This window comes from Cheilinus undulatus, linkage group 21 (genome assembly GCF_018320785.1).
Source record: "Cheilinus undulatus linkage group 21, ASM1832078v1, whole genome shotgun sequence".
Classification (NCBI taxonomy): domain Eukaryota; kingdom Metazoa; phylum Chordata; class Actinopteri; order Labriformes; family Labridae; genus Cheilinus; species Cheilinus undulatus.
In genome coordinates this window covers 4,913,764-4,926,019 of record NC_054885.1, presented here as the reverse complement: position 1 = coordinate 4,926,019, position 12,256 = coordinate 4,913,764, and the positions used below count along the sequence as shown (strand labels likewise).

At 39.8% G+C, this 12,256-nt stretch overlaps 1 protein-coding gene across 1 annotated transcript; it reads left to right on the top strand.

Moving 5' to 3' along the window:
- The first annotated feature begins 43 nt into the window (after nt 1–43).
- On the top strand, nt 44–5,415 carry s1pr5a (sphingosine-1-phosphate receptor 5a). Its single transcript, XM_041777987.1, has 2 exons — nt 44–184; nt 1,143–5,415. Exon 2 carries the CDS (start codon nt 1,375–1,377, stop codon nt 2,575–2,577), a length of 1,203 nt encoding a protein of 400 aa, XP_041633921.1. The 5' UTR covers nt 44–184; nt 1,143–1,374; the 3' UTR covers nt 2,578–5,415.
- Nucleotides 5,416–12,256: the final 6,841 nt, after the last annotated feature.

The following is a 12,256-nucleotide window of genomic DNA, read 5'->3' as shown; positions in this document are numbered from 1 at the left end:
AGGAAAAATCGTTGAAGGGCAAAAACATTAGAGACCAACCCACCGAGGCTTGTTGAGTCCTGCCCCGCTCCGCTGCGCTCTCACATCACTCTCTCATGTCACTGTGGAGCAGAGACCCACAGAGTCCCCTGCGTCCTCCACACCTCTGCTCAGAGACTCTCCGGATACTTACACGGCTTTACAGGTGGGTGGAAAACTTCGATGAAGTTATATTCGGACTATTTTAAATCGTACAGGTGCGTAAAAGTGCTGCTCGGTGAAACATTTGTAACAACTTTAATGGATGGATGCGCGAGTTGTCACCACGAAGTTTTAGACTTTATTCTGTTCTAAGATCCACAAATATTTTCATGTATGCAATTAAAGGAATCATTTTAAAGAAATAACACGGTAACAAGATCCATCTTAATGTCTGCAGGAGTTAGATCAGCGTTTTGTATAATGGAACTCGTGCGTAAATTACGCATGGACGCGTAAAGTGATAATCGACTTTAGAACACTTCAGTTACCCCGGAGGGGGATTGCAGGCGTTGCAGCTGCTTTTATACAGAATATCAGCACACTGAAAGTACTTTCAGGAAATAAGCATGAAGTTTATCGTGCAGGTTAATTTACTGGAGTGCTGTCTTTCATTTTTATGTTGGTAAATCGTTGGTTTGAATAATTCAAAAACAGCCAGTAATGTTATAGTTTCAGCATTGATTTATACCTGCATATAATGCGTTGTTTTGCATAAAACATCTCTTACAAGTGATCTTACAACATCTAACTCACTATAAGAATACATTACAGCAAACGCTGGCTTGGGTAATCTGCTTTACAGTTTTTGTTTTTCTGATTTTTGTGCGTCTTTCCTCCTCCTAACCTTCCACTTGTCTGTCTTGTATCACTTGCTTGTCATTTTATTTCACCAATTATGTAGAAAATAGTTTATAAACTTTGCAAATGATGCTTTATCTCATCTCAGTAAAAGTTTAAAGCCTCATGTTTGGCTGTGAAACTTAACCTTCATCGTTCTTGTAGATTTAATCCCATTTTTGTGTTAATATCTTGATGGATTTGTAGCATTACAAATACTAAATTCTTGTCTTTAAGGATCCATTTTTTCTTATTAACGTATTTCCTCCTCTGCTTTATTGCAGCCTCGCCTTCATCGCCCCCTTGTGCTCATGTGAGGCATTGGACAGATGTGATTTTTCAGGGGAAACTCTGAAGCCACAGGAAGCTTTTTTTTTTTTACAGCAACTGCAGCTCTCTTTCCTTTTTTTGTTGAAGTTTCCAGCCCTAAAATGCACCACCAGAGGACTAAATAACACCTTTCCTGTGGATCTAAGTTTTCTAAAGAGGTAGAGAACTTTTTCTGGAAGTGCTAAAATGTCCACAGAGTCCTTCCAAGCTGCCTACGCCGCCATGGCTCCGTCCGCCATCCCTTTGTCCCCCTCCACAAACATGCTCGGGATGTTTCGTGAGTACCAGAGCAACGCCGTCATCATCGAGCACTACAACTACACAGGCAAGCTGAAGGAGGACAAGTACAAAGAGGGGCTGTCTCCGGTGGGTATCGCCTTCCTGCTGGTGTGCCTGCTCATCGTCGTAGAGAACGCCGTGGTGCTTCTGGCGATCTGGAAGAACAAGAAGTTCCACCTGCCCATGTACTACCTGCTGGGGAATCTGACTCTGTCCGACCTTCTGGCGGGTTTCACCTACATGGTCAACATCATCCTGTCTGGAGCCAACACGTTAAACATGACCCCAGTGCTGTGGTTCCTGAGAGAAGGTGGCGTGTTTATCATGCTGGCGGCTTCAGTCATCAGCTTGCTCGCCATTGCCATAGAGCGCCATGTAACTATGGTGAGGATGAAGCCGTACCAAGGGGACAAACAGGGCCGGATGTTTGCTCTGATCGGGGCGAGCTGGGTTTTGTCCGTGCTCCTCGGGATTCTTCCGGTCCTGGGGTGGAACTGTATCGGACAGCTGGACCGCTGCTCCACCGTCCTCCCGCTGTACGCCAAGAGCTACGTCCTCTTCTGCATCACCATCTTCAGCGCCATCCTCATGTCCATTGTGGTGCTGTACGTGCGCATCTTCCGCATCGTCAAGTCCAACACGCAGCGCCTCGCCTCAGTCCCGCACCGAAAAGGCCTCATCAGGAAGTCACAGAAGTACATGGCGCTGCTGAAGACGGTCACCATTGTCCTGGGAGTCTTCATCATCTGCTGGCTGCCGCTCTTCATCTTCCTGCTCCTCGACTTCTGCTGTCCCACCAAGAGCTGCGCCGTGCTCTTCAAAGCCGACTACTTCCTGGGCATCGCCATGTTTAACTCGCTCCTGAACCCAATCATCTACACGCTGACCAGCAAGGACATGAGGAGGGCGATCCTCCGGCTGCTGTGCCGGCACTGCCTCCTCACCAAAGACGGGCAGGTGAAGAAGATCGGGATGCCGTTCCTGGAGTGCAGCACGAGTAAAGCAGATGCAGCATCGCACAGACTGGAGGGGCTGGAGACGACAGTGTCCTCTGGGAACTTCACCCCCTCTACGATCAAAGCTATCTACCCGCGGATGTCCAAAACGTGACAACAAGCGAAAGCTTGGACTGAGACTGTGTAGTTTTCTTTGTACGCTGCTCCAGTTGCAAAAAGTTTGTGTTGCACTCTGCTAAAGTTTCCATCCGACAGAATAAGCTCCATGCAGAGGTGTAAATTCAGTGGAAAGGACCCTGAGCACAAACGTGATAAGGCCCCCGGTCCCCAACTAGAAAAGCAAGAGTCCGGACTAAAAGTGACGCAAAATGGCGACACATGGGGTCAAAGTTGCAGCTGCTGCATCTTTATAGTCTTGTTAAATGTCTCCTCGGGCAATTTGGTCATTACTTTTTATCCTCTTGAATGACTTTATGGCTGTTTTGAGATGAGTTGCATTATTTTGAAGTTGTTTAGTGCAGCGGTTCTCAACTCCTCAGTTCCTGATAACAGGGGGCCTCAAACTTTTCAGCCTGCAACCCCCAGAATAAAAGTACTAGAGACCAGGGACTCCCTCTGTACCTGAAGGTGGTTGAACACAACCATGCAAATTCAAGAACAGTTTTGTCCAGACTCACATTTTCAGGATTTTGTTAAACATAACTCTAAATTGGTTCAAATATAAAATTTGAAATCTTTAAGAATGTTCTTTGTTCTTTGGAAGTCATCTTGCGACCCCCCCTCAAGGTGTCTTGTGACCCCCAAAGGGGTCCCAACCCCCAGGTTAAGAACCACTGCCTTATAAGACGAATATCTTCACATTTTCAGAACATTTCAAAATGCATATCAATTTAATAAAAAAGCTGCAGTTCTGATCTTGCATGGATCATATCTGTGACTGAAAAAAAGAGACAGGACAAACCAAACATGAACATTTTTGCCAACTATCCAGAGATCTTGTGGAATTATCGCATTGTGATGGAAAAAAGCTGCTTTTTTATTCCAGGAAAAGGAGATAAATAAGCAGAAATACTGAGAAAACATTTACATTTGTCTCTTATCTCCTTAAAACTAAAAAGGCTAGGATAAAATGTAAGGATGCACATTGATTCTTTTTTTCCAGGCATTAAAACCCACTTAAACCTGCTCCATGACCCACTTTTGGGCCCTGACCCACCAGTTGAGAACCAGTCTAGTGTCCCTTTGCCATCAGTTGTGTTGTGTTCAGGTCGTTTTGTGTCTTTCTGTGTTAGTTTTCAGTCGTATCGTTGTGTTTTTGTGTCTGTTTGTGGTTATTTTCTCTCTCTGGTAGTTTTGCATCCCTTTGAGCCTGTTTCGTGCCTCTTTGTCGTTGTTTCTAAGCTGCTTTGTGTTGCTTTATAATTGCATTGTCCCCCTATGTGGAGCTTTGGTGCAACTTAATTTCCATTGCATGTCTTAAATATCCTTTTGCCTTCATGTTGCATGTCTTTGAGGTCATTTTGTGCCTCCTAGTGGCCGGGCCTGCTACTCCTTGTTTGCAGAGCATGTACAACACTCGGGGTGTCATGCAAAGTAAAGGGTCCTCATACCAGAGTCTGCTTAGGGCCTCACTTTGGCCAGATGGCCCTGTATGAGCAGTAGTTTTGTACGCTTTTCCATCTCTTTGTGGTGATTTTTGCATCTTATCTTCGAATCTGCAGGTTCTTTTGTTCCTTTTTGTCTTTATTTTTTATCTAATTGCAGTTGCTGTGTCTCTTTTCTACCATTTTGCATCCTTCTTTGTGTCTCTGCCATCATTCTAAAATATCTGAGGTCATTTTGCATCTTTTGCAACCCTGTTTGATCGTTTTGCATCCACCTTTTATTGAATCTTATTGGTACTTTTGTGACCATCACCATTTCCATCTTTCCCTGGTAGTTTTGTGTATTCCTCTGCTGCTGTTTTGTCTTTTTTAAGGCTGTCCTGTCTCCTTGTGGTTGTTATTGAACATTACTCTACATGCTTTATGTCTCTGCAGTCATTTTGTGTCTCTTTGTGGCAGGGGGAGCTTGATTTGTGCACAATATTTGCAATAGTTGTTTAGATTTTGTGCATCTTTAATCCTAAAATGTGCCTTAAAGCTGCCAGTTTCCTGTGAAAAAAAAGGATCCTGTTTGTTTTAGATATTCAAATCCAGGCCAGTTATGTCAGAGATTTTAGGAAATGTTACATTTCACTTTTTTCTGGTTTTGCACTTGCACAAACTTCCTCAAAAATAAATTTAAGACTGTGTGCAAATATGCAAACAATTATGACAGGAGGATAAATCTCAGTGGGAGATTTATCCTCGTGTCCTCTCTCTGTGAAGTGTATAATGACATGTTGTTACAAACACGGAGCATCCACACCCAAAAGCTGCTGCCAAAACCATGTAATTTCTGCCATGTGAGTTTTGGTCAGCTGCATTGTGGGTAGAGGTCTCCTCGGCGGTAGATGAGAGGCTCGGCGTCCTGAAAGACGCGTCACAGTCAGGGTTCGAGCCGAGCGGTTTGCAGCTTTGGAGGTCTTTTTGACAGCTGTAGCAACACATGATGAACGAGGAGCAGCAATTAAAGCCAACAGACGATGTTTTCTGACGCCTCTGGGTTTTATGAGCTGCAGAGATTTCACTAAAGCTCACGGAGCAGCGGTAGAGTCAGAGGAGCTTTAATCTGGAGAAGGTTCACCATGAAATGATCTTTACTTCCTGTGAAAAAAAAAACAGCATTAGAGCCGACGACTGACTGTGTGAGCTTTTCAGTATGCTCAGAAACATGGACGCCTTATCCCAGTGATATCCTGTAGATTCATGTAAAAATAAAGAAATTTATTTACTGATTTTTAGCTTTATGTAAATATATAAATATATATAGTCTTTGTGAGCTGAAGTTTGTATGTTTGTAAAAACCTCACTTAACTTATGATGCCAGTTTTATATCTGCACTGAATAAAAACGTGAATGAAGTTTTCTAAAAGCTTGTTTTATGTCTTCATTTATTTTCATGAATAATGGAAATGATGATTAGACGTGTGTGTGTGTGTGTGTGTGTGTGTGTGTGTGTTGGGGGGGTTGCCCTTTTTTAACAGGACAGCTGAGAGTCAGGGAGAGAGATTTGGAGGAGACATGCTGCTAGAATCAGGGGTCAATCCTGTGACCAGTGAATTAACCCCTTAAAGCCTGTTGTATCATATTTGATACATATTTTTGATACCTCTATTTAATCAATATGATCAATAAATTAATAAAAAAAATAATTCTGAATACAATCTGATAAATGATAAAAATGCCTCAAGTGGATTATCTGTTACCGAACACACCTAATGTATCAAATGAGATACAAAAAATATATATGTTAAATTTCATGGAAATTTGGATTTCAGTAGAAAGTTAAATGATCATTTCAGTCCCAAAAAATAAAATTTTCGGCTATAATTTGTAAATTCAGGCTTAAATGGGTTAAGGATCTAACATCTGCTCTATCTACTGAGGTGAGTCAGGGCAGACACAAGACCTGCAAGAGATATAAAACAAAAGACTGGCTAGACATCGGTATGATAATCAATTTTACAGTGCATTTAGAAAGTATTCAGACCCCTTTTTTAGATATGTTTAATTCTATGTTGCAGCCTGATGCCACAGTTGAAAAACTTCACTTTTATTCTCATGAATCTACACTCAGTACCCCATCATGACAACATGAAAACTGAATTTTAGAAATCTTTGCACATTTATAAAAAATAGAAAATTGAAATATCACATTGACATAAGCCAGTGGTTCTCAACCTTGGGGTCGGGACCCCCTTTGGGATCACAAGACACTGAGAGGGGGTCTCCAGATTATGTAAAAAAACTAAGAATATTTTAAAAAGCCCATTTATAAAGCCCATTTTATAAAAACAAATTATAGGTAGTTAGTGTAATCAACTTGTAAATGTTGCACCTGCTAATTTGATGAATTAATTTCGCCTTTTAACTGTGCACATCCCCACTTTGTTCAAGGGCCAGCTTTCTTTTTTTTGTAATTGATTAGATTTTTTTTAATTGCCTGAAAGCACTTAACAAAACCACATAATATATATATATGTGTATATATATATATATATATATATATATATATGAAGTGTGAAGTGTACATACATAAAGTAACAAGAAAACAGAACAAAGACAGACAACCAAAGATCAATCAAGTCAATAAAACAAACAAACAAACAAAAAAACAAACGGAAAAGAAAGAAAAAAAAGAGTAAATAAAAGCAAGAGCAGACATTATTATGGCATTGGTGTTGAATAATTTGTGGTGTGGTAAAGTGTCCTGGCTTATACATTACATATTATTCCAATTTAGTGGGTTAAGGGGAAGGGGGATGGCTATAAAGAAATTATAGTTGTCCTACTATGAGAATAAAAAAAAAAACAAAAAACAGGAAAGGGAGGTGGGATTGATAGACAGGTAATTAAATCAGGAATAATAATTAAAGAAAACAAAATAACAATGGTAGTAGACAAAAAGTGGTAGTAAATTAAGTAATGAAGCAAAAAGTCTTCATAATATTAATCATGTTTACTTGTGCACACGTATACCTACAGAAATACACCATGTATATACATACACACATGCATCCATCCAGACCTACACATACGCATTCACACACCAACACACACACGTTTCGCACTGAACAAAGTTGTTCTGAATTTTATGAAAACTTTTTCTTTCTTTTTGTCAAAGTCCAGCTTTGTTGACAGACACTCTGGAGGCCAAACTTTCAAAGAAATCAATAGAAACATTTTGATCTTATTAACAAACTGAAGTCAAAATATTTTTTACTTTGAAATGTATGCAGCGTTAGCCTTTAGCGCTGAGATCACCTGTACTGCAGCAGGTCACAAGGGAGTGACCGAGCTATTTTTGCCACGTTTTTGTGGGGCTGTTGTTCCGCACATCACCAGGTTTGATGCTGTGTTTTGATTGGTGGAAATCTGTGTGAGACAGGTCTTCTAATGCATGGATAGCAGGCTCTCAGAGACTGACGTAGAAAGCTGGCGTCAGCTTTCATTCAAAATAGCTGATTCGTCCTGCAAATCATGAATTAACTTCACTTATAAAGGCCTTCTAAAGAGTCAGATTTGGTCAAGATTAATCTCAGAATTTCTGGAGTTGATCGTGATTAGTCACACTTTTTTATGACTTATTAAAATTCCATTATTTTGAATTTCAAACATTTTTTATTTCAAAACTTTATCCATTAAGTCTGTTGATGATGGCGACATGCCACTGTAGTTTAAATATATTTGTATGCACGCACACACTAGGGCTGTCAAAAGACTCAAAATGTTAATCACAGTTAACCTCAGAATTTCTGTGGTTAATCAGGATTAATCACACCCTCTTCATCACATTTTAAAACACCATGTAGCATTCTTAACTGAACCGGGGGGAACTGACTTCCTGTTTTGATATTGACCTACTTTTATTGGTGGATCAAAGACTTTAATATGAAATTAACTGCTGAATTAAACTGGATTAAAAATTAAATAAAAGAACACTAAAAAGGCTCAGATGACTTCTGTCTTGTCCACTGAGCTGTCTGTGAGTTTTTCAAAATAAAATAAGACATTAAAACCGTGGTGGGCCTGTTTCCCATCGCAGTGGCTGCAGGGAGACGCTGACATGACTCAAAGTGTAGTGGAAGGGCATGTGATTGATCACAATTAAAAAGTAGTGCACTACTGATGGACCTTGATTGATCGTGATTAACTCTATTAACTAAGGCTGATTGATGTAAAAACATCTCAAACACGGGGCTGTTTTAAGAGTTGTGGAAATTTTAAAAAAGGATAAACTTAACATATTTTTTTCTACTCACATTTTCTGAATTTTTTAAACATCTGGGGGCCGACTGGAAAGCTGTGGAGGGCCTGATGTGGCCCTCAGGCTGCCAGTTGATGATCACTACCATAGAGTATACCACTTCTGCACAAAGCACTACACTGCTGCCATCAGAGCCTTGCAACAACACTGTAAATGTAGCTCAGGTTCCCATTTCTCTGGATCTTTACTGAGATGTTTCTACACCTCGACTTGAGTCCACCCATGGTAAAATAAGGTACACACCGCTCACATGTCACATTGATATCAGAGCAAAAATCAAGCCGTGAGCTCAAAGGAACTGCAGCAGAGCTCACTTCTTTATAAAAACACTCATCTGGGGACTGAAAAAATTCGTCACTGAAGTATTGAAGGGGATTTCTCTCCTATCTTTGTTGATCTACATCTGAAGTTGCTCAACATTGCGCGGTTTCTGTTAACTGTTGAGCTTCTCCGTGTGTCAGGGTGGTAGACCTGTCTAGACTGCATGCAGGTGAGTCTAGTCTAAGGCTGGGCTCCCACATTAAAATTAAATGGTAGTACACTCACAGACATATTTAGGCTTATTCTTAATATTGATGTATTTCTATTGCATATAAAATTTCCATCCATTTGAATGACTTAGATTAAACATAAACAGGCCAATAAACTTTAAGTGCTGCATATTTGTCACTCAAATGTAAAATGAAACAATTAAGAATGAGATTTATGTAATAATACCAATAAACCCAATGTGTTTTGAATAAAAAATGACAGATTTATGCATTCATTATTGATATATATAATTTGTTTCAAATACTTCAGAATGAGTGTATGTATTCAATATGCAGCATATAAAGTTTATTGGCCTGTTTATGCTAAATCTAAGTCATTAAAATGGATGGAAATCTTATATGCAATTGAAATACATAAATCTTAAGAATATGCCTAAATATTTCTGAGTGTATGTCCAACAGCAGTTTTAAATACAAGATGCTGCAATATTTCTTTAGCCTGAAATGTGTTTCGAAATTCCAGTTTAATCCTTTTTTGAGGAAAAGATGCTATGCTCTACACATGCAAACATTGAGGTTTCATATTTTTAAAGAATAATTTACAAAAAAATCCTGCTTTCCTTGTTTTTGTATGTTGTCAAAATTGTTCCGCCTTAGTTTGACCTTGTTTTAATACTGAATGCATTTAATGCAGAATTGCATGGTTGCTGAGAAATACAAAATATGAGGAACCCAAAAATGATTGCATATTAAATTGCAATATTGAGGGGAAAAAATTGCATTGGGATTATTTCCCCAAATCGTTCAGCCTTAATCTAGGCCCCGCCCTCTTTCACCGTGAAGCCATGCTGTGCTGAATCTGTCTTGGCATTGTGTCACTGAAATAAGCAGGAACATCCCGGAAAGAGATGTCTGGATGGAAGCACATGCTGCTGTAAAAGCTCTCAGTATTAATGCTTCCTTCACAGATGTGCAGGTGACCCACGCCATGGGCACTAATACACCCAGACACCATGACAGATGCTGGCTTTGAGCACCATGGTGGTAAAAATCTAGATGCTTTATTTTCCTCTTCAGAGGACTCAATGTTTGCTGATGTTGGTGATCTGTGACTTTGACTTTGCATGGTAAAGACTGAACTGAAGTTGATCCGTTTTAACATTAACTATAGGTCAGTCAGGGTTCCGTTCGTTCACATTTGTGGGTTGTAGTTTTTTAGATGTTGTAGAGTTTTCACTGTAAAATTGCCCAAACTTAAAACAGCACTATAGAGGTATTAAGCCTCTCTGAAACCCTCGTCCCCATCAGAGCCACGTGTTAACCGCTGATCTCTGCTGTCTGACTTCTCATGAAGCTGCACAAACGACCGTCTCCACCGACGCTCTGCTGAGCAGAAGGAAACCACACGTCTCTGCGTGGTCCCCCTCTCTCTTATCGTGCATGTGAGTGTGAGCGGCGTGCCATCCTGCCCACTCTGAACCACACGGCCACGCTCAGCGGGGGCACGAGGTGGGTTTAGAAGAAGGCGAGGTTTCACTTCTCGGTAAAGCAGCGTGGTAAATAATGACTTCAAACATGAGTTCTCTCTGCAGGGTGCAGAACCAGAGTGGGCAGGATGAGCGTCAGCTGGAGAGGAGTTTACATCCCAGCATGCTCTATGTTTATGCTGATAGATCAGTGTTGCAAACTCAGCAATACCTAAAAATGAATTCTCGCAAACTAGAGTGAAAATGGTTCTTCATAAAGATCATTATATCGTGATATTTTGCTGTGAGGAAAAGATTTCTGTCCCAACACCAGAATTATAAACTTTGATATGATTCTGCACAATAAAACCAAATGGAAACCTGTTTGATACCACGGCAACAAAAGTAGAAGTCCTGGGCATGCAATAGTAGAAAAGAAAATGCCTTTTTATTATAAAAAAGCAGCCAAACTATCTCCATTGTACAAAAACATTGGCAACATTCCTTTATGTCAAGGTTGTTGAAATGTTCTAAGTGCATTAAACTGATCAAATCTCCCTTAATCTGATCATCAGTGGTATGAAAAGAACAGAAACGTGAATATTTACGCCTTATTTTCCAACCAGAACACAGAGGGAAATGCCTAAATTGTACAATTACATTGGCAATATTTGGAAAAATAAGTGAAACTGGTGAGAAGTGACGGCTTCCACACACTTTTCCAAGTGTTGCCAATGAATTTGTGCAATTCAGACACTGTGTGGGAGTACACCTGCAATTCTGGATAATTGAAAACCAAAAAAAAGCCCAAAAGTAAGTGCCTAGTATCAAGCAGATATCATTTTGTTTTTACAAATGATATAAAATTGCACAAAAATGTTGGCAGTATTTGGAAAGGTGGATGAAACTGGAGCTCCTTGCCAGTTTCACACACTTTCCAAAGTTGTCCATCGTAACTGTGCAATTTATACAGCGTGCAGCAGTGTGTCTGCAATTTTGGATAATTTAATTGCACTCTTAAATTGGCATTATTGGGAACAATGAGTGAAACTTTTGAGAAGTGAGGGTTTCCACCCACTTCTCCTGATGTTGCCAATGAATTTGTGCAATTAAGACACTGTGTGGGAGTACATCTGCAATTCTAGATAACTGAAAATAAAAAATTGCCCGATATTGGGCGTCTATGACTTCTATTTTTGTTGCCGTGGTATCAAACAGATATCAACATTATATGATTTTTACTAATGGTAAAAAAAAAAATTGCACAAAAATGTTGGCAACTTTGGAAAACAGGTGAAAATTGGGCTCCTTGCCAGTTTCACTCTCTTCCAATATTTCTCATCGTAATTGTGCAATTTATACTGTGCAGGAGTGTGCCTGTAATTATGGTTAATTCAAAGCAATGAATCTCCCCAAATTGGGCAACTAGGTCTTGAAATTTTTTGTTGCATTGCCTTGGTTAAGTTTATTGATTAAAATGGTGTTCAAGTAAGATTTATGTCTTATTTTCCCACCAAAAGACAGAAATCAATGTCTTAATTGCATAAATGCATTGACAATATTTGGAAAAATAAGTGAAACTAGAGAGAAGAGACGGCTTCCACACACTTTTCCAAGTGTTGCCAATTAATTTGTGCAATTCAGACACTGTGTGGGAGTACACCTGCAATTCTGGATAATTGAAAACCAAAAAAAAAGCCCAAAAGTGAGTGCCTAGTATCAAGCAGATATCATTTTGTTTTTACAAATGATATAAAATTGCACAAAAATGTTGGCAGTATTTGGAAAGGTGGATGAAACTGGAGCTCCTTGCCAGTTTCACACACTTTCCAAAGTTGTCCATTGTAACTGTGCAATTTATACAGTGTGCAGCAGTAAGTCTGCAATTTTGGATAATTTAAAGCAATAAATTGCCTCAAATTGGGCAACTACTGCTTTATTTTTATTGCATTGGTATCAAACGGGG

Bases quoted from the DNA above. Each gene is read 5' to 3' on its own strand.
- s1pr5a (XM_041777987.1), top strand. From the start codon at position 1,375: ATGTCCACAGAGTCCTTCCAAGCTGCCTACGCCGCCATGGCTCCGTCC.